At 37.6% G+C, this 26,507-nt stretch overlaps 2 protein-coding genes and 1 long non-coding RNA gene across 6 annotated transcripts in view; 2 read left to right on the forward strand and 1 right to left on the reverse strand.

The window, feature by feature from the left end:
- The window catches only part of LOC144652494 (uncharacterized), a 105,778-nt gene extending 87,556 nt beyond the window's left edge, over positions 1–18,222 (forward strand). For both annotated transcript variants that reach the window (XR_013570557.1, XR_013570558.1), the window contains one exon: positions 17,086–18,222. The gene's annotated coding sequence lies outside the window, so the exon portion shown is untranslated. The remainder of the gene's footprint in view (positions 1–17,085) is intronic.
- The window catches only part of LOC144652695 (uncharacterized), a 34,367-nt gene extending 14,872 nt beyond the window's left edge, over positions 1–19,495 (reverse strand). Inside the window, exon 1 of the long non-coding RNA XR_013570607.1 lies at positions 19,011–19,495. This is a non-coding gene — a long non-coding RNA (uncharacterized LOC144652695). The remainder of the gene's footprint in view (positions 1–19,010) is intronic.
- The window catches only part of LOC144652487 (uncharacterized), a 90,508-nt gene that overhangs the window by 35,956 nt on the left and 28,045 nt on the right, over positions 1–26,507 (forward strand). Inside the window, exons 7-17 of one of the 3 annotated variants that reach the window (XM_078512500.1) lie at positions 4,697–4,792; positions 5,560–5,616; positions 5,945–6,031; positions 7,538–7,633; positions 8,633–8,775; positions 8,933–9,077; positions 10,469–10,523; positions 10,784–10,879; positions 10,987–11,036; positions 12,167–14,547; positions 16,860–17,086. The exons of the other annotated variants lie outside the window; for them this stretch is intronic. Of the exons in view, the coding sequence (XP_078368626.1) occupies positions 4,697–4,792; positions 5,560–5,616; positions 5,945–6,031; positions 7,538–7,633; positions 8,633–8,775; positions 8,933–9,077; positions 10,469–10,523; positions 10,784–10,879; positions 10,987–11,036; positions 12,167–14,547; positions 16,860–16,988 (3,335 nt within the window). The 3' untranslated portion in view covers positions 16,989–17,086. Of the gene's footprint in view, positions 1–4,696; positions 4,793–5,559; positions 5,617–5,944; positions 6,032–7,537; positions 7,634–8,632; positions 8,776–8,932; positions 9,078–10,468; positions 10,524–10,783; positions 10,880–10,986; positions 11,037–12,166; positions 14,548–16,859; positions 17,087–26,507 lie in introns of those variants that run through there. 3 annotated transcript variants of the gene reach the window in all.

Raw genomic sequence — 26,507 nt, forward strand, 5'->3', positions numbered from 1 at the left:
AAAAATTTTTCTGGATGAGCATCCTCATATTTTTATAAGATTATAGGAGACCCCCAGGTTACAATGTAAACAAATACCGGTATCTGTATAGGAGGCTGAGTTGTCAAGTCATCAAAATATGTTCATCAAATTGTTGCTTGTTTATTAAAATGCATACAGCCCTCAGGTTATGTAATGCACAAACCAAGATAGAAATGATTTGTTAAGGATGTATACATGTATTATAGAGCTTTAATTAGTCCCATATTATTAAGTCTCTGACATATCCCAAATTGTCATTGTCAATTAATTAGTTATCTGTAGCATTAAAGGACCCTAGTCAGCCTCCACAATTTCTGATGCCATAGAAATTATAAAAATTGTATGGTGCAGCGAAATCTTATAACATATACTCCTTGCTGTAAGTTGTGTTACTGGATGTGTATTTAACTATCTTTAACAGTTTTACAGTGATCTCTTTCGTTTAGACACTGTCCACATAAAATATAATACCGAAACTCTTGTATGTAAACAAAAACAAAGGCATGGTTGACTAGGGTCCTTTCATTTTATCAGGCTTGTTGTCTTGTTGTGTTGTACTACATTGTCTTAATTGCACCAAGCCATTCAACTCTTGATGTTTTAGTTTATCTTTTTTTCTTTCAGTGCAATCAGCCTGCATCATGTGATTACTCACAACACAGGGCAAGAATGTCATAATGCCTCGATAGGTGAGTGTTAGTTTCTATTTGTTTATTTAAACATTATTTTATAAAAATAACTACACTTGAGTGTTATTGATCTAGATCCTGGAGGGACCAAATGCATCCTAGTTGCCTGCTGTAAATTATTGACCATAAAGAAGTGTCTATGTTAGAAAGATGTGTTTTTTAAATTATAGAAATGTTAATATATAATAATTATAAAACTGTCCAGCATTTAAGTGATGTCCATATTAGAGTAGTGTTTATTAAATGGATTGTTTTGTTTAATTTGCAGGAAATATTAATGAAGAGGCCAAGACCTCTTCTATATTTTTCAAATAAAAAGTTGGAGAAAGATGCTTTCAACAAGCATGGGTGAGTCTTTAAGTATATACTGTAGTGTTATTACTTCACTGCATAGACACAGAAAGACTTTGGAGATCGAAAAACAGTTAATTCCAAAATTAGAAGAAAAACAACTTTTGATTTTTTTATTTTATTATTATTTTTTTAAAATTTTTATTGAAAATTTAACAGTTCAGAATAAATAATAACGCTATAAAAACATGATGTTTCGGCGACGACATGTCACCATTATCAAATTTATGCAAATTTTACATGATACAGAACGATATTTATAGAAAAGAAAGTGTGAAACTAAATTACAATAAATGAGGCGTGGAAAACAGAATGTGGATTTAACTAAGTAAACAGTTTCTCTGGAATGGAGTCCTTTTGAGTGTTCAGGGATGGTTTCTTTTTCCTAATTAGGAACATCTCGTGTTGTTCTTGAACAAAAATGTTTGCAGCAGAAATGATTATGTTTTGCTAGACATTGCTTTGAATGACTGCAGCTATTATAGCTGCCTCTGAGGAAAGGGAAGGGGAGCGATAGGGAAATTAAGTGTCAGATAAAATGACATCCCATTGCAGCTTTGAAGCATGGTTGTTATTATCTACTTCTAAAAAGGAGGTTAAAAAATAAATTGAGAAAAGTCTCACCATTCACAGTTAAAGTGTCCATGCTGTAGATCAGTTGGGAAAATAATTGTATGAGTTCAAGGATTTTTACAAGAAAACATTGTATTCATGACGTACATTGTCTACTGTCAGTTGCATCTAAGCTTGAACATGTTATGCCAATACATGTTCTAACTGGGTATTAAATGGTGAGTGATAGGCTGCCAAAAGTCTAAGTTTAAAGAAATTAATGTCACCCGCTGTTTTGCTTGACTCAACACAAAACATTCAACAGGGTGGTAAACGGGTTATACATGACACATGATTTGAGCAAAAATTAGCACAACACATGAACAGTTGAAATCTGGTTGTCATCCGTGAATAATGAACCTGCACCCGAAGCCAGCAAATCCGTACATCACCGGATACGCGCGCTTTATCCCATTGCGCCATGCAGCCAAACATAGCACAATAGGGAAAAATTTAAATTGTAATCTCAACTTGTTCCGCTTCGTTGCATTCATTGCGCACGCTTCGATAATTTGTTCTCATTAAATTTTTTCTCAGAAACAAAGTGCTAACCAGCCAAAAAAATTACAAGGGAATGTTTTACTACTAAATTAAAAGGCACATGCAAAAATTCAAGCATTTTTGAAGGGAAAAAATTTCACCCCAAAATTCACTTAGCATAGTTTTGCACCAAGCTAAGCTATTCAATTGCCCGTCCACTACTGATGATGCATGAGCTGATTATTTTGAGCACCATGATTCATGATTCTGGCTGAACAGGTTCGTGAAAACCAAAGATAAATTGCATACACATTATATCCATTTATGGTCTCTTTCTGGTTTGCCATCAATTAATTCACAACCAGCGACACACCATATTATTAACAGACATGCTGACTATAATGTAAATTAACTTAAAGAGAAGCCATAGGCACAATGTACAGTTACAGAATAACTATATTATTGTCAAACAAGCTTGGCTACTTCCTTCTTTCCTAAAATTACTGATTTTATTTGTAAATGTATACTTTGCATTGCTTGTAGGAACATCTCTAACAAGTCCACTTCATAATGTCAGCACCTGAGAATGGAGGTAGCAGTTCAATGGATGACGATGGAGACCCACCACCTCTTAGTATCAAACTCACTAAACTCAGTGCTCTTCCAAACACATCAAAACCTTCAAGTGATGTCCAGCTCCCAGTAGATGTTCTGCTATTGACTGTTGAGAATTGTGAGTTCTTGGCATGTCATTATTACCTAAGAAATGCCTTTAGAAGTTATTTCCAATCATTTGGTTATGCATACTTTGGAAACATGGGTGATCAGCAGAAGCCATGGAAAGTTGCTTTAGTGAGGTGTTCAAGAGTCAGATCCTGGTGGCTCTCAAACTGTTGCTAGAAATGCAGTTACCCAGCTGAGACCCAAGGTCACCTTTTGTGTTGGCTCCTGTAAAAGTCTGAGTCGTGTAAAAGCCAAGTTAGGAGATGTGGTTATATCCTCCAAGCTTACAACAGATGCCTACAAAACCCCAGTGAGCAAAGATGTTGGCAACCTTGTCAGAAATGCCGCTGATGGCTGGGAGGCACCATTAGAAAACCCAGAAGCACGAGATGTCCAAGTACACTGTGATGGTGAGATTTTGAGTTGTCCTGATCCAGTTAGTGTTGAACAGCAGTGTAAATTACACCCAGGAGCCATTGCAGCAGAAAGAGAAGGAAAAGGTGAGGTTAGGCTACACATTACTTTAGAGCTATAGACACCAACACTCCTCCCTTGCCACTAGAGAGTTAATTATCTTGATAGGAAGTGGATAAATAAAAAAAAGTAAAGTAAATAAGTTTTGAGTGAGTCTTAAAGGCTACCAGCCAATATGATGTGTTTAGAAAGATAATTTCTTCAGCGAGCTTGCTTGTTGATGCATGTTGCGACGTGAATTACGTGTGCAGTAAGGATGCGCATACACAATTAGCGTGAATGTCCTTAAGCTGATTATACTTACTCTTGCGAAAATCGCCATGACGTTCTCACTGTTCAGATTACTTTTGTCTTCTCTACACAATTAGTCCTATTATTGGTTTGAAGTCCATAAGTAACTGACATGCAGCTAGTGTCAAAAGACATACTATTAATAATTAGTCGCCATATTCATATGCTTACAGTAAACAAGTGTTAATGATGTGCAGCATATCCCCTTTTACCAGTTTTTCTTTCGTTTTTATCCTTTTCTTTTACGTAGGAATTTTTGCAGCAGCCCATGACATGAAGTCAGAATGGGTTGTTGTGAAGGGTGTGTCAAATTTTGCAGACAGCAGTACATGTCAGTCATGGGAGACTTTTGCTTGTGTGATGGCAGCTTCTGTTGTTTCCAATATATTATGTGATCCTTTTGTTTTTGAACATTGGCCTCACTATGGAGGTATGTAAACCAGCTTTTTCTGAGGGTTTGCATATATTACTTTTCTTTCAGATGATAAAGGAATTACAGGGTAGAGTAAGGGAGCATGTGAGCCTACTATCCATAGCAACTACCTGTTTTAGCCATGAGGGAGGGGTGGAATGCTTAAGGCGAGGGGTCAGTGGGAGGACAGGCTGTAAGGAGTCCTGAAGGGTTGGAAAGATGAGAGTTTGCAAAACAAACACTTTAAACAGCTGGCCGTGTATGCTTTGTGTTGGATAAAGCTTGGCAATTGTTTATAGTCACTTGCAGTCATCTACATTATTTATGTCTTTCTTTTTAATTCTTACTTTTTGTTTTACTCGTTGTTATAATATATTTTTGCTGTTGTTGTTCTTTAATTTATGTTCCATGTATGTCAAAAATTCAAATTGTTACATAAGATTAATGACATCATAATTTAAAAAATGTAATTGCATGTAAACAAAGAAAATTCAAATTGTACTACAAACATTTGCATCTGAAGATTAGATAGGAATGTCGAAACATGTTTTGTAAAGTTAAAACTGTTGTATCCTTTATATAAAATACGTCTTTTGAGTTTAGATGTATCATGAGCTTTATATCTCTATGTTTCCTCTTTCAGAGGAGGGCAGTTCAACTATTTCAACAAAGAGAGATTTACCAATATCAAGTTCTCAGGATGCTAAACGAGTAAAGCTCATGACCTCTGACCTTCCAGGTTAGTAATAATTAAGAAATTGTGCATAACTATAACATTATCCCGGTGTTGGAAGTAACCACTTTCTTCTCAAAGTCATCAGTAATTCATCAAGTTAAGACAAAGAAAATCATAACTGTGAAGGACTGGAGGTTTGGATATCGATCACAACATGTTTTCACTGCAGCAGAGAATGGCATTTAGACTTAGTTTACCCCCGAGCACAAAAACCTAAGCAAAGAAAACATTCTGAAATTGCAAGAGGCTTGAGAAGAATTTTGGGTAAATGAGGCTTGAGTTTTTTACTGTGAACTTTGAACAACTAACGTAACAGCTAGGCAACTAAGGTCTATTTGACAAGAGATCTGAGAACGAAATTAGGCCTATCTCAGATGTGACATCTGCCTCAGCTTCGATATCATACTGTGGTGCTGTTCTTGGTCAATGAATTTTATTCTGGTTTTTCGGATTGAAGTCAATATTTGGCAAATGGCTTCTTCATATTGACAGAATAAAGCTCATGAAGATTAATATTATAGTCTCCCCCATTCCCAACACCTGGCATCAATTATAATTGTGATTAAGTTTTTCACTATCTTCTACACAAAAAAATCAAAACAAGTAGTGAAGTGAGATGTGAAAACTCAAACTCCAATGGGTGGCGTGAGTGTGTGGAGTGAAGATTCCTTATGATGTCATGATGCTACGACAACCATAAGATGAGATAAACCAGCTACTGTAAACTACTTAACACTTTCAAGTGCAATTTTTCTGTTTTATTTTTGCAGAATCCTTTGACCTAACGGAATTCCAACGGCAGATACAGGATATTTACAATACCACAAGTAAGGTTAAAATCATCCCATGGGATTCAGAGTCTTAACCATTCATATTACTGAGATATACACAGTCACAGCTATCTTGGGTTAAAGATGACAGGAAGGCTAGTGGAGAGACTTGAAGACTACACCGACATATTCAAGGGCAATAATTTTAACATTATCCCAAGCCTAGGCGTATCTTGGTGTATGGCAGGCCAGGAATTGGAAAACCTGTCTTCACCCAGAAAACTAACCAGCAAACTGACTAACTGACTGATGTTTTTCCATGGTTTCTTTTCGGTGTAGTTATGCGTTGTTTTTACCAGCACAATTTGTCAATGTTTTCTCCTTGCAGACACATCAGCAGCATATGAGAGTTCAAAGAGAGATTTGCCATGTTCAAGTCACTGTTCAGACCTTGAGCAAAGCAGTATTGCAGGTACTATTTTCAGGGGCATAATGGTGTAGCGGCAAACTAGCTTTGTTCATTCTCAAGCACAGATTTGAAAATGTTATAAAGAATACCCATGTGAAAACAATACAAGGGGCCAGGCAGGCAGACAGCTCCTTCGAATTGATTGAATACAATTCATGAAGTTCACTGCTAATCTGCTTCATTCCCAACACCAGCCATCAAACTAAAATTCATAGGACTCACGGAGCCTACTATTGTTTACATTAGGTAACTGAAATTGTCATTAAAGGGACTGTGTCATGGCTAAATGACAAAACCATAGCTTTATTGCAACCAAATGTGTCTTTCGGGCGTTATAATTTAAAGTTACAAGTGAACAAGATTAACTTTGAAAACTGTTTAGCCCAACAATATTTCTAAAACCGATACGACAATCTGTTTCAATCTTCGTTGCTTTTGGCCATTCATACGTTCTTTTGTATTTGGTGTGTTTTTATAATGTTTGTCGACTGTTTAAAGAGGTTATTTTTATATTTCAATGAACTAGATGGTCATTTCCCATGCTTAAATTGTATACTTCACAGAGTTGTGAGTGCAGGTCTTATAATTATTTGTTCAACATCCCTTTCATGGGGGGGGGGACTATTTTTGAGGAGTGCTTAAATAAAGGGGGGGGTGGGGGTGGAATTTTGCATTTCAAAAGTTTTCTGGTTTCTAGATAGACAGGACACTGTGTCTGGAAATCGTTATCCACACAGCTCATGAGCTGTGTGGATAACAATTTCCAGACGTTAATCAGGCAGTGTGAGATATAAGCCAGCCTTGTTTAATAATTACCATTACTGCTATTTCTTTTAACAATAAATATAAACAATTTGTTAAAGTACTCCAGCACAAAAAATTATGGAGATCAAAACAAAAACAAGCACCCTAAAAAATTCCCTAAACACTCAGGAAAAAAATAACAAAAATATAAACACATCGCTGTCAACTGGTAAACTAAAAGTAGCACCACTCCCTGGGAGGGCGGAGGGTTCATTGAAGCAAGGACTTCTACTTTTTATTGCTTGTGCAATTACATATAAAAACGCTAAACTAAGTTATACCAGCAAAAATTGTATCATATAGTCAATTTGAAAATAAAACTGAAGCTGGGCAAGTATAAACCCAAGCTAAATGGTTTCATTTAAATCCACCTCGGACTAGTACAGACACCTTCATTAGTGTCCCCAATTAACCTAAAGCCAATTACTTTGACACTTACATAAAGTTCATTCATTCCCAACACTCAGCACTACCCCTTTGGTTTTCATTTTAGACAGAGTCAATCAACTATGACAAAAATATAAACGAGTGCACAAACAAACAATCAAAAATGAAAGCAAATAGGCTGGAATGTATAAAAAGGACAAAGATTATTTTATTAAAACAGGTTACACATATATTTTTTTATGTGCCTTAGTTAAATATAACAGGTCTGTTTGTCTAACTAAGCATCACAATTTGACAAGAATGTTTTGCTGCTTGCAGAGGAAGATACTTCAATCATTTCAACAAAGAGAGATTTACCATTTTCAACTTCTCAGGATCCTAAACGAATCAAGTTCTTCACCTCAGACCTTTCAGGTAATATTTAAGAATTTTTTACAGGGATCTATAAAACTCTAAAACGATTACTGCATGTCTCAATGAGCCTTGGATAAATTTATTTGTGGCCAGGAACTTTCATAAATTAATAACAAGGTCAGCAGCAAAAATGAAAGGACTTAATTTGTCCTAAAGTTTATGTAGAATCTACTATACAGTAATCTAAAGTTTAATCTAATGTACAGATAATCTAATGCTGACCTTTTGTGAACTCTAAGGAGAGTGTGGGAGAACTGCAAAGTCCTTGTGTGAAAACAGTGTGAGAAACAAGAGTTTATAAAATTGTATTACCCTGGTAGTAAATTAATAAACTTTACAGCTGGCAGACTCAAAGTTTCTGTCAACATCCTAACACAGTAGTCTTTAATGTGACATCTACATTGAGGGGGTCTTTCAAAGGGAGACATACTCCCATCACTTCAAGACATTAAATGAAAAATAAAGAAGTGTGGGAGGGATAAAAGACCTTAAAAATATATAACGAAATATGTACAGAATTTAAAAAGATAACTAAGAAAAAAATAACAAAATTAAAGAACCGGAAGTATAGTCTCACTGGAAGTACTTGACCAGCTTGAGCTTTTACCCAGTGATACTGAGCATTATTTTCTCACTGCCAGATTGCTGTTATTGATATTTGTGTAAGTTGGATTTATTTGCTTCGAGGTTCGATTTATTTTTGCACCATTTGATTGATTTTTTGTTATTATTTTATACTTTACATGTATGTAAATGACCTTCGTTTTATTTGTGACCATTTAATGATATTTATACGCATTTCATATTGTGTATTTTGTGACTTCAAGATTTTGGCCGAAACGGAACACCATAAATTATGTTCTTGAGCGAAATTATTATTATACTGCTGTTCATATTAAATTTAGCCTGAAAATCTGGAATCAGCAAAATAACACCTGATCCTTTTCCCTTCAATTTTTCACGTCAAATAGTCCTAACTTTTTTCTCTACTGACTGCAGCCCAACTTACTGAGCAGCATATGAATGAACAACAGGAGCTGGATCAGTATAAAGAACATGATACTTGGTTGGAGTTGATCAAACGGGACGACATTTCTTTATTTGGCCTGCTCAGGGAGAAACGGACGGACCAGCAACAAAAGGTTTGTGTCACATAATAATTATTAAATAATAAATACACCATTTAAATTCTTATCACAACCCAAATTGTCTATGAAAAAGATGCCAGGCGATCAAGATTAAACTGATACCACATATAGATAAGTTCACATAAACACAATTTTTGTTCTTCTCCTCCAGCAAATGAATCTATTTCTGGCACGGTTCCGACACCACTTTACTGAGTACCTATTTCGGTGCAATGGCTGTCATGTGAATCTGTCAGGCAGGTATTACCGCTGCCTTGACTGCATTGATGTTGCCTTCTGCTACGACTGTTACGTGGGTGAGTAGTCATGATATTCTTAGCAGCCAAAAACAGTATTGTAAGGGGTAATATCACCTAACTATTTACAGGAAAGGTTCTCTTTAGCTGTCAAGCACGAGTCAAATCATTTTTATGTAATAATGATAGTTGCCTCAAACTCAATTTTGCCCTTAACCTTCCATAATTTGACTTCACTCACTGACTGTCAGACTGTTCTTTGTAATTTAAGGGTTTTTTGTCCATGTCCTTAAGCTAGTGGTAGGTGTAAAATTCATTTCAGAGGCAAACTAATATATTTATGTCAAAACATTAAAAGCATCACAGAAGTAAATAGCTGTGGTTTACATTACATGTTTTTTTTTATCAGACTTATTTGATGCTTCATTGACCTTCACCTGAAATAAAATAAATAAAATAAATTACTATATTTAGAGAGGAAGCCACATCAGCGCTAGCTGGTTTTCATGCGGGTCCTCTGTCCAGGTCGAATTGGAATTTGGAAGTGTTGGTTTTTTCAGGAGGGAGGAAAACCGGAGAACCCGGAGAAAAACCCTCGGAGCAAGGCAAGAACCAACAACCTGCTAATGAGAGTCTAAAAATGTTTGGGTTGTAGCCAGGCATGTTAAAAATTACGAATGAAAAAAGTTGACACTGGCTTAAAATATTGTTTTTGGACGTTTCGGCCACTTCTGTTGCCTTCTTCAGCAAGATAAAAATGCAAATGTTCAACGGCGTCCTGTTAAAATACTATGTAACGAATGTGTGAAAACTAAATGAACTTTCCGAGTGCAACAAAAGTCTCTAGAGCATTCTTAATGATCGAGTCTATAAATTCTTAATGCTATTGTAAACGTTTGGTAGCGCTATGTGTTCGTTTATAGCGTTCCTATCTCGCACAGAATACCAAGCTTCAAGAATTAGTCGTTGTTTCCACACCGTTGACCTGTCAACAATTTCGACGCTCTTCAAATCTATTTGATGGTCGTTAAGCATATAGTGTTTTGCCAACAAAGAGTTTTTATCCAATGTTGTGATGGACTTTGCGTGGTTTGTTTGTGTTTATTATGTAGCATATATTTTCTGAGAAAGATCTTTATCACAATAAAAGAATACTGAATTCTTCCAGCCAACAGGAGTCCAAACCATGACCATGTCTCTGGCACACTCCCTCCCTCCCCCTCCCCACATAATGTACCCTGTCAACTGTTAGAATGCCCATTCTATTTCTGTGGGACAATGGGAGTTGCAGAAACTCATGTCCTTATCTCAGCACAGATTTAAAGCGCGGATTGGCCAAAAACACGACTTAATTGTTTGTTTTCCTGTCAGGGGCGTGTTAGTAATTAAATAACAAATATCATGAATATGTTTTATGCTTGACATTGAATTTTTTTTTGACACACAAACAGCCGGGATAAAACTGGAAGAAAACCACACAGAAAATCATGAAGTTATTGAAATAAAGTAAGTGTTGAAATTCACAGCTCACAGTGAAGTTAATATGGTTGTACAAACAAAAGAATAGAAAATACGGAAGGAATAAACGTACTAGGTTTTGTTAGCCATATTCACTGGGTAGCTTTTTCTATTCACATTTGGTTAAACCTTACAATTTGACCCGTACTAAAAAATCAAACTTTAGAACTACTTGCCATGAAATGGAGTATTTTTTCATTACTTGACCTTCCAGCTCTAATGATGTGTTTGGTTATTCCGTTATTCAGATACAAGTGTGGTGTTTGTAAAGGTTTCATACTTGGGACCCGGTTTTGCTGCTACGAGTGTGAGCACTTCTTTTTGTGCATTGTATGTCAATCAAGGTAACATACATTTTCTTTTATAGCAGTAGGTTACCAGCTATATCAGCTTTTTTAGTTTTCTAAACTTGCTTAGTTATTAATATTTGCCAACAATATCTTTATTTTAGGCACCCTGCTGCCCACAAAGTGACGAAATTTCCAATGAAGATCAAGAAAGGTGAGACAGGCAGAGTGGTAAACGATCTGGAATTATAAGTCTAATTTATCAGTTTTTTCCTGAATACAATTTTGTCACAACTGCAATCATTAAGAAGCAACAAACGTCCGAAATAAAAGTGCTACCGTTAAGTTCCGTGCATAAGCTGCACCGCCGATTTGGGAGCTCAAATTTCGAAAAAGAAAAAACACTAAAGACAATAAGTAAAGTTTAAAGTTCAAGTGAAGTTCTATTGGTAAACAAAATGGGAAACAATCATGGTTTCAAAACACTGACACGGTGGTTTTCGCAAAGGTTAATATGAATTTAGTCTTAATTTGTTTACAAGGTGGACAAGAAAGTAACGGCAGTCTCAGAGTCTACGCTTGATTATGACACAGTTTTCCAAAAAGGCTAATAGATTATACGCCTGTAAGAATTTTCTGTCAGTCAGTGTAAGAGGCTAGAGATCTTGACCTTCTCTTCAAAACTCTTTGCGAGTACAAACCAGCTTAATTTGCTTGTCTGGCCTGAACTTGACTAAGGCTCTGTTTACAAGGAGGTAAGGTAACCCTAGTGCCAAGGGTTACCCTTGCACTTGCACATTCACTTCTTTTTCAACGACGTGTTTGCAAGGAAGCTAGGGTTACTCTGGTGCTAGGTTAACGCTAGCACCCAGCTACTGTAGGGTTATCTTAGCGCTAAGGTAACCCTAGCACCCACAGAATTTGGAATTTGACTGAGCTTAGAAATTGAAATCTGATTGACTGGAACGGAAATTGCGAAAAAGCGGAAGTCATTAAAATTAAGTTTATTATCCATTGCGTTGGTTTATTTACAATGTTAACTAAAGCATAATCCGTTTACGTCGTCCCAGGCAGTAGGGTTACCCGACCTATTAACGTTTTCCTCAAAAAAGCGGCCCAGGCTATCTTTAACCCTCTTGCTAGGGTTACCCTGGCAGTAAGGTTACCCTATCCACTTGTAAACAGGGCCTAAGAATAAACTAAAAGACTTCCCCCCATGCATTATAATAACTTATTTATCAAGTTGGTCAGGTCTTCGAGGTAATTTCGCAATTAGGTGTCTGGTGAAAAGAACTGGGCCCAAGTGCTTTAAATTTATACTCATTTCTGTTTTATGTTTTACAGAACTGTTCGTGGAGGAGTGTCAAAAACAGCTACAGTCTCATTACAACACCTTCAGTAAGGTCAAAATTGTCCCGTGGGAACAAAGCTCTGCTGTTCACATAGATGAGATATACACACAGTTATCTTGGGTAAGGGATGAGAGGAAGCCAAGTGGAGTTACACAAGAGGAACTTGAAGACTATACCGACATATGCAAGGGTGATAAGCATCATCCCAACCCTAAGCGTATTTTAGTCTTTGGCCGGCCAGGCATAGGGAAAAGTACTTTTTCCAAAAAAACTGCTTTCGACTGGTCACAACAAGAAAAGAGAATCCTAATGAAGTTTGATCTTGTGCTTCTGGTTAAACTGCGAGATGTGTGTAATTTGAGAGATATCCGTGATGTTCTAAAGGCTTCTAAACTACTGTCTGGTGACGGCGTGATTTCAGTTGATGATGTCTTTAATTACATCCGTGATAATCAGGAGAAGGTGCTACTCATTTTGGATGGCTATGATGAATACAGCTGTGCTGGAGAAGAATCACCGGTCCGTGACATCTGGGAGAGTTCGTTACTGAGAGACTGTCACGTCATTATAACAACGCGGTATATGAAAGTTGATGAATTAAGATGCCCCAGCCATGTTCAGTTTGAGATCAATGGCTTCAAAAGCGAAAATCAAATCAGAGCGTTTGCAAGAAGGTTTCTCAAAGATAAAGAAGACGTTGACGAGTTTGTAAAAGATTTGAAAGAAAAAGGTCTCAAAGCCATGGCGGAAATACCTCTTCTCCTGCTGATGCTGTGTTTACTCTGGAAGGGAAAACATCAAAGTGGGCTGCCAAAATCACGGGCCGGCCTTTACACAGGTTTTATTCAAACTTTGTTGGACCACCTGACCGAAAAAGATGCAGATGCAAAGCAATTTAGAAAAGTAGATGACTACAAAGAAGAGCTTTGTAAATTAGGCAAGCTTGCCTTTGGTGCTCTTTTGCAAGGCTGTCTTTCTTTTCATGTCAGTGAACTGCCCGACGACATTTTTAGTACGAAATTAATTGACGTCGGGTTGATTCATGTTCAGAATGTTGCGAGTTTGACTCCCGAGAAAGATGTTGTTTTCATTCACAAATCTTTACAGGAGTTTCTTGCCGCCTTTTATCTCAAGGAGGAGGTGTTAAAAGAACAAAGTACAGGATGTCTGTCCGATGTTGACTCATTTGAAAAGATCCTCAAAATGGTTGAAGTTCTCAAATTTGCTTATGAGCTGTCAGCAGAAGCTGCATGCGCTGCTCTGCATCATCTGGGGATGGTAGGAAAGAAGGAAGGTCTGACAGAGTACAACTTCACTGAGACACCTTCTATAAGAGATTTGTCAGAACAGCAAAAACAGTTTTTAACACTTATTTCACACAGCTTTTTTTGCTGTGCAGCCGAGAAGAGACGAGATCTCTACTCCATGTTTCTGTCTTACGTTGGAGGTGTTTTATTTATTGATTCAGACCAGCGTCTACATAGTGTTACTAGTGAACACTTGCTGAAATTTGCCGAGGCGCCAGAGTTTATTTTCTTCTCTTACTCCCTTTATGACAAGCATACAGAACAAAGTTATCATGACGTGATCACTGTAGTGGAAGATTTAAATGCAGTTCTTGTCAGCTGTTCGGGCGAAAACAAAGCCTCAGATTTTCTGATAAAGTATCAATTTCCCCGAGTAGATAAGTTTTTTCTGAAGAAGGAAGGGACGAAAATGAACATTTATATGACTGAGATCAGAAAAGACAACGACTTCACTTTTCCCACTGAAATGCTTAAGGAGAGCCCCATTTCATCGCCAGAGCCTACTCAGAAGAAGAAGTCAGTTGGTGGCCAGTCAAATGAACAAGACAACAGAACTACTTTATGTTTGACTGAAAACAATGATAGCACCACTGATACACCTCCACATTGTTTGTCTTGTGTCAGTGATATTATTATTGTTGATATAGAAAGCCAAGAGATGGAGACGCTTGTTGAGGTTTTACCTTTTGTGTCGTCTCCACAAAGGATACATATTTTTGGTAAAGAAGGTGCTCCTGAGTTGTCAGAGACCCTCACAGATACCATGGTCTCGCGTATTAACTTTACAAACAGACTTGCAGTGTTACAACTTGAGCATATCAATTTGACAGCCAAGGCTGCTGCTGTCATTGCCAGATCTCTGCCCCAGGCTCCTAACTTGCGTGTGCTCAACTTGTCATCTAACCCTCTTGGTGAAGGAGTAAGTGATCTCACACGACATCTCAGCTGTGTTCCTCACCTGGAGTACCTGTACCTTAATGATGTTAAGATGACAAAGAAACAAGTGAATGATTTGACTGAAGCTGTACGTCAGAGCAACATCCGCTACTTTGTGTCATCATACCACGTAAGTTTTGAGATTTTTGTTGTTATTTGTTTCGACTGGTTGCCTTTATACTGAATACGACTGAGTTCTAAACTTCCTGATTTATTTTCATTCCGTTGTTTTGACGAACAAACGCGAGATTTCGTTTGACAATAAGTCCGTTCAAATTATTTTAATTTGTTAGTAAAAAATGAAACTCAAGAAACCTTCATTTGACGTGTAATAGCGGGATACAATATCTCTTTAAGTTTCACTGCTTACATTGTTGTGGCTCTGCTGTAAACTTATTTGTTTTGCTTGTGCAGTGCTTTGCAGCTCTGCTTGTCTGAGACTCATTTTCACTTTTCGGCGTTTTTAAATCTCAATTGCATGCAATGTCGTTAGAGATAAACGTCTTGCATTTTTTCATCCAGAAACAACATTTCGTGAGAGAGTTATTTCAACTATCAAGTGAATTATATTTACTTTCTGGCAGTTGCTTTTTGTACGGCGCTTAAATACAGTATCTTAAACGGAATACTGACTCGTGGGATACAGTTACGTATGTTGCTTGTTGTGCCTGTTTTTCCTGTTGGATTCATAGTGACTACAATTGATTAATGATAATTAAACAATATATGGTCAATGTTTGCGAAAAGCAGCTCACAGGCGCGAAACAGCAGTGCAAAGTGACCCAAAGTGAAATACCATTTCAAAGCAAATCACATGGTGGAAATGTTTGGCTTTTCGGATGCAAATAAATTCAAGGGAAAGGACTATTCAAGGAAAAGTTACGAGTTCTGGCGTTCTTAAAAGACAAACAAGAGTGTGTGCTTTATACTATGCAAAAATCAATCATTTTGTAAAATTTTCCATTCATTAATCAATTTTGAATTAAGAAACGAAGGAACCCATTTAAAAGAAACTTGTTTACGTCAGAAAAACCTTGTTTTGATAAGCTATGGAAATTTTATTCATGCTCGTTATTCCAAGTAACACTCAAGTCCATGTGAACGATATTAAAAGATTTTCTGCGGTTCAAAATGCGATACAAGATAAAATCTGATGCTGAATTAAATCATTTATTACTGCAGTATACTGAGCTTAGAAAGTGTGACAATTCTTTTCTTAAATTGTGTCCTTTGTGATTTCCAGGTAGGCGGATGTAGTTGAACAGCCAATTCTTTAATGTTTGTGAAATAGAAATTTGAAGAAATTTATCACCCTCATTTTAGTGACTGTTTAAGCTTCACTGAAAGTCCCTTAGCTAATAATCAGCGGAAGATCTATTGTTCTATTAGACCAAGAAAAAATATGTCTCTCGACTCGCCCGCTTCATTTTTGGGGGGCCGCTTCTCTTTTTTTAATGTTTGTTATTGGGAAAGTTGGAACGAGCAAAAAACAACAGGCGTTACTCCTCAATTAAGTACAAAGAAAATTTTGTTTGTCTTTTATTTGGCCTAACATAAAAGAAAATATTTGTGGAAAACCGAAAGGTTCCCCGAAAAAAACCCCGCAAATCTAAGATTTAAAGATATTGCTTGCATACTGTTTTTACTGAAGAGAGAGTTTTTGAACGAAAACACCATTCACTTCTAAAATAAAATAAAAATCAAAGCCTGACCAGAAATTACATTGTTTTTGCGTTTTCCAAAGCCTGAGGGGCTATAAATTTATTTTTTAAGGGAATTTCCCATAGCGCTACTGTAGTCTACGCCCAGTGATCGCTTTTAAAAAGTCAAGTAGCTAACGAAATAATAGTGAATAAACTTGTAAACGCCTGTTAAAGATTCTTTTAAGATTTGTCAATATTTTACCATAAAATATAGAACAGCATGTGTATATCTTGGTAGAAATTTTATTCGTTTACCAGGCTTTGCTGAAGTTTTATGGGTCAGTCCCACGTCCCCACCCCCCCCCCCCTACCCCCTCCCAATGTAGGGAACTTTAGACTTACAAAAAAGATGGCGTGAAGGAGACTGACTCCCTTTAACACTGAGGCTACTAACAACTAAGATAGTTTGCTTTTGAGTACCGTTTTCTACACCAAAGAACAAAAATTCCTTTATATTAATGTCGCATGAGATATGGAAATTTAGCATATACCTTAATAATTATGTACAACATTTGAAATTTTAGTATTTTTATAGGCATTGTTTGCAAGCGATCTTTGTTTTATGCTAAAACCGTTTTTAATAAAAAAAGCATTTTTATTGCATGCTTTTACATAATATAAATAACTGTTGGGAACGACTACAGTTTTTAAAGCTACACCGAGTTTTTGTCCACAAATAATGGCCAGTGTGTGTTGATAGAGAGGATTGTGTTTAGCATTGTTTTGTGATTTATGACAGGATCGGAAAGGGAACCCCAAACCTGAACATGAATGGCCAACAGAGGACGACTTTGGAAGGAGTGCGTGGGCGGATCCTGTGCCATCAAATGAATCAGAAGACGAGCTGGGGCCTGGGTCATTGATTTGAGTCAGATTGTGTCAGCGACTGCAAAGAGACTAACAATTAGAGACTGGCTCAGCGACTGAACAAGAGGACGAGCGGCAGACTGGAAACAGAAAATGAGTCACGTGATCAACAGAATAAAAACAGTCAATACGACTGATTTGCAATGAGTTGTCAGAATTCCACACACCTAGACCAAAAGGTATTATGTGTATAGTTATACCTGCCATCTCTTACGCACACAGTGGTCAAATGTTCGGTGCGTTTGCATTTTCCCGCCAAAACTGACGCTGGGAAATGCAAACATCTGTCTCGGGGTTTTTTATGTCCTTTACTTTAAAGCGAAAAGTTTCAACATTCGCTCAAAAAAATATTTTTTTTTTTTCATTAATTTTTCTCCAAAATCTTACGAAATTCAAGGCAATTAAAAACCAGTAGTGGCGTTGAGTATTTTATGTTTGACCGCTGTGTGTTTAAAACATGTAGGACTGGGACCTAGTAGTGGAATCAAACACGGGAACACTTCACGTTGAGTCAAAACAAAAGAACAGGGGGATCTCACATGAAGTAAAAGAAAACAACGTTAATCTTGCGGTGTGACGGCCATTTCGAACTAGTGTCAAGTCTAGAACCGACAAACCCTCAGAAACTGCTCGGGGCGTGAGGAAAATTTCTTAATTTTGGTGAACAATTGGATGTCCCCAAAAAAGACTGTAATTCGTGTCCCCGTAAATTTTCTGTTCCAGATCTCTGAGTTACTAACCAACAGTGTATTTAAAAATCGAAATGGCGGCCACACAAAAAAAGACGGTCATCGCAGATAATTAAGACTAACTTTACTGTGAGAGCACCCTGTATCTAAGAAGTTTTCAAATCACTGTAGTTCTTTCTCCCAATAGCTTTGATTTAAGGTGGCTCCGCAGTTATACCGGGTGGGACATGGCCCGGTCATACTTTCTTGGCTTTAACGCAATGGCTTTAAAACTTTGGAAAACATTGACCTATCATTCGGAAATAATTTGATAGAATTCGATTGTTGGTCGTAGACAGTGCGTCCAGAATAGCAGGGGAGCCATCTTAGATATCTTAGGATATTCTCTGTTTTTGTGTGTGCGCGTGTTCGCTGCCTGTAAGATCCAGTGTCTTCTAACCTTGTTCATTTGCTGGTTTTAAACCAACTTTTCTTTTCCGTCATGTCGCCAAGTACAGGGCCTGTACAAGGTTGAAGTCTGCACTGAAAAGCTAAGGAAATGTTGTATGTAGAATTCGGTTATAGCCCCCTCCCTCGTGCTAGCCCCCCCCTGTTTTTTTAATTTCCCCCCCCGGTATAGGAAATATTAAATTAGCATATTGATTAAAATGTCCAATCAGCAAATTGTGAATGAAACTTAGTTATAGAGGGCATATCCTTTGACATTTCAATGTTATCATCACTTTATTATAAAGGCAAATGTTTACAAAGATGGTGAAAGGTTTATAAGTACGTGTGGGATGATCCGAGGAGGAATGAATACTGAAAATAATTGAAAAGATGCTACCACGAAAAACAGTGATGCCACTTGATGTTAGGACTGAACAATATCATGGCAACATCAAAACGTTTTGAACGAATAGAGTCCAGCTTGACAGCTTTAATTCACCGTGAAAACGGCTTCGACGCAAGCATAAGTACTTGCTTCTAAGCACAAGCACAAGGATCAAAATGTTTCCTTTTCTTGTGCTTGCATTCGTGTGAAAACGTAAAGCCGCATAACCACAAGAAAATTGTTTACGTCTGGCCGTGTTTAACCAATTAAAGCACTCGCTCAAGATTCCCTGAGATTCCCCCGCGTCTGTGCATTTGAAAAAAGTGGCGAAGGTTGTGATAGTTTCGTTTTCCTCCTCTTTGATAATCGCTTTCGCTTTCTTCGTCACAAAAGTAGAAGAGGAAACAACTGGCTCGATGCCTGAGCGTTTCTGTCGCCATATTTGCCGAGAGAACGGAGCTTTCTAACTAGTAAGCATCGTGTGCTTATGCTTTTGTCGACGTTCGTTTTCACTTGGCACAAACTGCTTGTGCTTGCGTCGCTTGTGAAAACCAGGCTATAGTGACATCTCTTATTTGTAACAACATTTTAGACATGCATTGAAACCAGTATCTACCAAAAGTTTGTAAATATTGCACTAGATGATGGTGTCATAATGCATCAGTCAATTGAAACCCCGGCCCCCCGACCCCCGGAACTTAGCGGAGATTTAACGCGTCCAAAGCCGGGATTTAATGCACTTTTAACGGCGCGTTGGCCCCGGTGAGCGTAGCCTGAATTTCAGACATCCCTCTGTGCTCGCCTACTCGCCAGAAGAGACGTCTGAACACATTTGGCTCTAATGCCGTCCGGTGACGTCACTACACTTTGGTTGTAATTAATGCGAGTAGGCGAGCACAGAGGGATGTCTGAAATTCAGGCTACGGTGGGCGATGGTTTTAACAAAATGTCAGTAGACCGGGGCCGTGGAGGGGTGATTTAACAGCACGCGATCACCTGAAGCGGGGACCGCAGCCGGGATTTAACATAAAGGACTAAATGCTTTTCTCAAAATGTTCGTTCTGAGGAATCTGTTCAAAAAAGTCTCCACGCTTCTTCCTTGATAAAGCCTTTGGCGACGCCTCGGTTTGTATTTAATGTGTTCGCACGATAAAAATAGACTCCTTGTACTTGGAATCTGCCACCTTTGTACACTATCGTCTCCAAGAAAGTAGTTTCTGTTTCTGAGTTTTCAGCCATGAATTATATCGTAGGGTAAAAGCTGTTTACCTTTAGCAGAAATTCTTCTATATATAATTGTCTCTTCCTGTGTCCCACATCAATTTAAAAGACGTCGTCAATAAATCGTTTCCAAAGGATAGGCTTATTGGTACTTGCCTGAGTATTTTGTTTTCTATTTTGGCCATGAAGATGACGGCAGAAACTGCGGCGATTGTCGTGCCCATGGCTGTTTGTTGTGCTTAAAGATAATCTTTTCCATTAAATTGGAACGAGTTTTCTTGAAAGATCACACTGAGCATCTCTCTTAAAAACCTGTTAGGTACGGGAGGGTTTCCTTGATGAAATTTTCTGTATGCTTCACATACAGTGTTAATGAGATAAGGAAAGCTTTTTTTAGGCTGTTTAGGCATGGCAGTGTAATCTTCTCAATGAATCGACAATGAAGTTATTAAAGTCTGTCGCACGAAGCTTGTCGCTGTGTTATCGGCTAAAAGTAGATGCTTGATGGTCAACAAAAGCTGAAATACGTTCCTTAGGGCAATCACACCCCGATATTATGGGTCTTCCGGCAGGCGTGTTTATAATGGCTAACTTCGGGTTTTACATTTGACAAATTTGTGTCTCTGACCACGAAAAACAATTTTTTAATAGGTTTTGGCGGAAACAAACTACATCAGGTTTCATTCCGACCTCATAACTATATATGGACAATAAATGAAAAAAATAGATTTTTCAACTTCTGCAACGAAATCAAGATTTTTGTCCGGTTTTTTCCTGAATGATCCTGAAATTAAGTCGATTCGGATGCCCCCGCTATGCGGGGCTTTTAACAGACGTCTAGGCCCCTAGGGCGGGGAAATAAGTCGGGTTTTAACACTTGGTAAATGTTAAATTCCCCGGTAAGTCCCGGGGGTCGGGGGGCCGGGGTTTCAATTGACTGATGCATAAGGTCGTCAAAACATCATCAAAGCATTGACGCCTATCGTTAACAATTATCGTTGTAAATTCAAGAAATTAAACACGAGTGCATTTCAAGGAAAATGGCGTAGAAACACAAGCTGTGCTGTGGACGTGTTCTTTTAAGTTTCTCTAAACGTGAACGAATGCATGAAAACAGGGACAAAAAGCAAAAGTTTTTTTGTTCTCTTAGTAATTGTCGTTTATACCCGTGTGACCGTTTGTAAATGTGTTTAAAAACTTGTTTATTTTGTGTTTTTCTAAATTGAACAACAAGGAAGTGCGACCTGAACTTACAAAGTTCTTTTTTAAAACACACATGGCTGACTGACAAGATAAGCTTACTTACGTTGATAATATTAGTTTTATAGATATTTGCTGATAGATTATATAAAGATGTAAATAATTTTCTTACCGACAAAAATACAATAAAGTATATTTCCAACTTATTAAGACTTGTTCATCTTGTGTTTTTGGTCCATAGTCCAGAGGCTTGGGACGAGCGACTTCCATTAGCAAAATTTTTTGAAGTAAAAAAGATGCTTACACAGAAGGAGGCATGACACGGGGACATGTGCCACGTAGTTCACCGAGTTGAACTCCGTGCGACGTGTTGCAAAGATAAGAAGGAAATTCTCGTACTTATAAAGAATTGCTAGAAGTTGTTTGCTTCCAAGGCAGTAAAAATATATTTCAATAAAAATATACTGCACCGAATATTCATTCTTTTTTGCCTGTGCGTTCGCTTTTAGCTGCTTGGTTTCCTATCCCAAAACAACAACAAAAAAGCTGTATTAGACCACGTAATTTTCAAAATTTCCTTGGGTAGAATACCCCTAGGCCCCAGACCCCTCCTACAAGTTCGCACCTGTAGCGCGATTAAGTCCTCCCCCAGCAAAAACTCTATTGAGAGAGAAGAAGCAGCATATCTTCCACTCTTGGAGTACTAGGGCTACATTTTCGATGATATAAGAGCATCGCCAACCAGGCTCAGATAACCTCTGCAATCTGCAACCGTTCACAGCCTCCCCATCTTTTCAATGTAAGAGAAACGAGTGCCATTGCGGAAAGCGGGGTGGGGGTTATTGAGCTTGAGCAAACCAAAAAAAGAAACCGGTCACTTATCTCCAAATACTACTACACGCCTCTCTAGTTTTACCCTACATCCCCCACCCCCACCCCCTCATACTTTCACTTTCGCGTACGTGTCCAGTTCTCACGCATTTTTTTCCCTCTGGGGTTCAACAATCAAAACTGTTCTTCCAAAATACAAAAGAAATATGTTTAAAACTTTAATTCCCCAAGAAAAATGAACTCTGATTTTCCAGCAAAATCACTGCATTGTCAAACAGGTTGAGAAAATAAGGAAACTGATCAGCCAGTGGATATTGATAATTTATGTGTAGCCCCGAACTCTCTAAGGGGGGAGAAACTTTGCTTACGAGTCTGTATATTTTTTTCTTTGTCCCATGCTTGTGTAATTGTTGAAAAACTCAACTTCATTATTTATTACCGAGCTTAAAATTCAACCACCAAGTGAGTCTTTCGGGAAAAGTACAGAACGATAATTTTTTTTTAAAAAAACATCACCATCTTTATTATTATTAATCTAAATAATCATCAAGTTGGTCTTAAAGTGCCTATGAAGTGAAAAATAATTGCTGTTTATTTTTAAGGTTTTTCAAAATAAAGAAGAAAGGCGTTTTTTGCAATATCTTTTCGTTTAAGAGATATTTACGTTTTTGTATTACGCAAATAAGGAACGTGATGACGTCATTAATTGTTCAACAAAAAGATGAAGCACTGAATCAGGAATATCTCTTGGAATATTTGTGTTGTGTTCTTCAAACTTGGCACCATTAATGTACACCACAAAAGACAAAACATGACAGTTTTGCTGCAAATACCTATTTTAATTAATACTGACTTCCCCAATTTTTGCTTAACCAAAGATGATCCACTTCCAACAAGCTAATGAGGATAGTTAGGGTAATATGGGCATCATGTGTGTTCCAGGCCAGAACCTCTGTCCCACTTTAAAGGGTTGCAAATGGAGATATTTGGTTTATGACGGAAAGAGACTGGAACCAACAGTGTTGCCATGGTTACATCATAGTATGAGCCATTTTGCACCTTTGAGGAAGGTCACTACCGATACCAAGTTTCAAAAATATTACTCATACATTTTCAGAGATATCCTTGATTTTGTGATCTATCTTTTAGTGGAACAATTATTTATGACGTCATCACTTTCCTAATTTGCAAACGCCATTCTTCTTTAAACGTAAACGCCATTCTTCTTTATTTGTAAAAGTCTTTCAAATAAGTATCAATTAATTTTTACGTCATAGGCACTTTAACAAGTTGCCATCTCAAATTACTGGTTTCACTTTGAGAAAGATAAAAACTGCCCATGGTACATGCAAGATGCTGTGGGACCACCGATAAACAGCAAAATTCTAGCATGCCTACTGGCAGAGTTAAAATGATAATTTTGTGTTTTCTTAATAAAAAATAACTTAATTAAAAATAGATAAATAATATTGAAATGTGTCAAGGTTTGTAGTGGATGAGCACCAGGTTATGGCTTGTTTGTAATGTTTGTTCTTGGGTTAATAAGCCTGTTAATGCATGACTGGGTATGCTGCTGTGAGAGTTTTCTGTGTTAAACATATAACCAACACTCGAACAGTTTCTCACGAGTGTGAACCTTCCCATGCTCATCCAGCTCTGACGTTGTCTTAAAAGCGAGTTCACACTGACTGCATTTGAAAGGCTTCTTGTCTGTGGGCATTGCTTCCAAAGACTTCAAATGTGAACATGTTTTAAAGTGTTTTTTCAGTTGCTCTGATGATTTAAACCATATTTTACACAAGGAGCACTCAAATGGTCTATCCTCACTGTGTACAATTTGGTGTTTCTTTAGTTCAAAATTTTACTTGAAGGATTTTTCACACAAGCTGCAACTAAATGGCCTTTCATCGCTGTGCACCCTCTGGTGAGCTTGGAGTTGATGTGAATTCTGACAAATCTTTTTACATACGCTGCACTGAAATGTTTTCTCTTCACTGTGTATAACAAGGTGCTTCTGTTTGCCAAAGAGTGTCTTGAATCTTACATCGCAGTGGTTGCATTTGTAGGGTCTTTCGTCACTGTGACATTGGTAATGTTTAGACAGATTAGTAGATGATTTAAACCCCTTTCCACATAATGAGCATATGTGTGGTTTTTCGCCCGTGTGCACCCGTTTATGTCTGTTCAGAGTAGAGATATCCTTGTAACATTTTCCACAATCAGGACATTTACAAGGCTTTTTGTCACTGTGTACAGTTTCATGTCGCTTTAGTTTATTCCTTACTTTGAATGACATGCCACACAAATCACATTTAAATGGCCTTTCATCGCTATGGGTTCTTCTGATGTGTTGTCCCAAATTCACAGACGTTTTGAAAAACTTTTCACAAAGGTTACTCTGAAAAGGCCTTTCATCAGTGTGAGCTCTCTGATGCAGCTTAGTTTCTGCCGCAGTTTTGAAGCGCTTCTCACATTTGTCGCAGCTGAAAGGTCGTTCATCACTATGAACTCTATTGTGATTCCTAAGCATGACTGCCGTTCTAAAACCCTTTCCACACAATGTACATTTAAATGGTGTTTCTTTGCTGTGTGTTAGAGTATGTTGTTTTAAATTCTTTGCTGTCATAAAAGCACTTTCACACTGGGTGCATTTAAAAGGTCGATCTCGTTCAGTGTGTGTTTTCTCGTGTTCCTTCACATCTGCAAATCTCTTAAAGCATTTGTCACACAGAATGCATTTAAATGGTCTTTCTTCCCTGTGGACCACACGGTGATTAGTTTAACTGAGTGTTTCTTGGAATTTAAAGTATTCACCGCACAGGTCGCACAGTAAAGACCTCACCATATTGACCTTTAATTTGGACAGACTTGGAAAGGAGCAAAACCAAGAGGTCACTTGTTTGGGAAATCTACGGTTTGGATAATCAAGTAACTTGTTGTAAACTGTTTTGCACCTTGTTTTGTCAGAGGAAATTTGTCAATGTTAGGTGAAAATTATCAAAAGTAGAGGACTCATTGTTTCAAACTGCCAAGGAAAATTTATTAATGTCAAAAGAGATTGTTTTTTGAAAAGTATGTTAAAATGGACTTCTAGAACTAACTTTACCAACAACTGTAAAAACATAAAATTTGTAATCAAACCGGAACGGCAATACTTAAAAGTAAACTACCTTTGTCTTAAATATATAAGGTTAGATACTCGCGCGTGCACTTATCGCTGTTCAAACTTAAGTGTGCATCCAAGAGAGGACCAGGCAACAGGTGATACAGCTCAAATCACCGATTTCGCCCAAACTTAGCATAAATGTTGGGTATGGTGAGATATTCACTGTGGCAAAACATTAGCTCAAAATGCATATTATATTATGCATATTTAATTAGCTGACTTTGAATGACCAGTTCCACAAGAAAAAAAGACTTCTGAAAATAAAATTCACTGCATTATATTCTGTGGTTATAAGGCTTTAAGTACAATAATTTACTTCAACCGTCCGATTTGATTTCTTCTCCTCAAACAGACTTTTGGAAGGTACATATTTCGTACTGCTGGAAATAGCCTTTAATTAGTGCCAAATATCTCCCATGAGCAACAACTTATATACATTATTCTTACATGGGTAATGAAATCCATCATTTAACTTCACAAAAATGGCACAAAATGTTTGGGGACCAATATATTTTATTCTTACTGAGGAACTAAACACACGTGACTTAACGATTTCTTGCTATTTCATCAAAATTCACCGAAACACAGAAGCCATTTATTTACTCAATTTGGCGCAAAAGTGGTACAAAATAGCTAATCAAGCATACATCTATCGATAACAATCAAAATATTGGCGAAGAAAAGGCACCTAGGGCATTTTTCGGAGCATTTTCAGCGCCATATAAGCTTCTTAATTCGGCAATGTTGTGATAGCAAATGTAAATACAACAGCGAAAGATTTTCTTCACAAGCTCGCTCAATCCAACATCTAGGCACATCAAAGTTAAGAAAAAAGAAAGTAATGCTACATGCATGCCACTTATCGACACTGAGATGCTTTGTTGTGAAGATTTTGTTCTTCTTGCTGTACTTCGATCTCAGTTGACATGTGTACTGTTGCTTTAAGGCGCGCTGAACTCAGCCAATCCATCGTGGTTCATACTTCGTGAAAGGTATAAACAGGTTGTCAATAAAGTCATTCAAAGAGCTGTTCAAAGTTCACGGAGGGACAGTTCTCTCAGTCAGTTTACATGATATAAATTTAACTGGAAATAAACAGCCGCTATCCCCCGCCATCTTGGATTTATATTGAGCCTGCCGTTTCAGTCAGCGGTACGGCCCGTTCACGTGTCCTCACGCGCGACCACACGCGTGTTCATAGATATATTTGCTTTTTCTCCACGAATGTTCGTTTTCATCAGAGTAAGTACCGTATTTATTCGATTAAGCGCCCTGAGCGCTAATTAAATTTTTGGACCTTGAGAGTTATGTCAAAATAAAGCACTAATCGTATCATATTTTCCTAAAAGTAAACATTTTTAATTAATTTTAGAAATTAAGAACCTCTGGGCGCTTATTATTTTTTCCTACCTTCAAGGTAGGCGCTTATTCGATTTGCTAGGTGGGCGCTTATTCGAGGTTGGGCGCTTAATCGAATAAATACGGGTAGTCTCTGAAATGTCGTAAACCATTAAAAATCAACCAGTTCTTTCATCTTATATCAGGTTAAAGCGAGTATGCTCATTGTTTTTTGTTGTTTCTGTGTTTTTTGAGAGGTAA

Source organism: Oculina patagonica, chromosome 4 (genome assembly GCF_052425735.1).
Source record: "Oculina patagonica isolate OP01 chromosome 4, crgOcupat, whole genome shotgun sequence".
Taxonomy (NCBI): Eukaryota; Metazoa; Cnidaria; class Anthozoa; order Scleractinia; family Oculinidae; genus Oculina; species Oculina patagonica.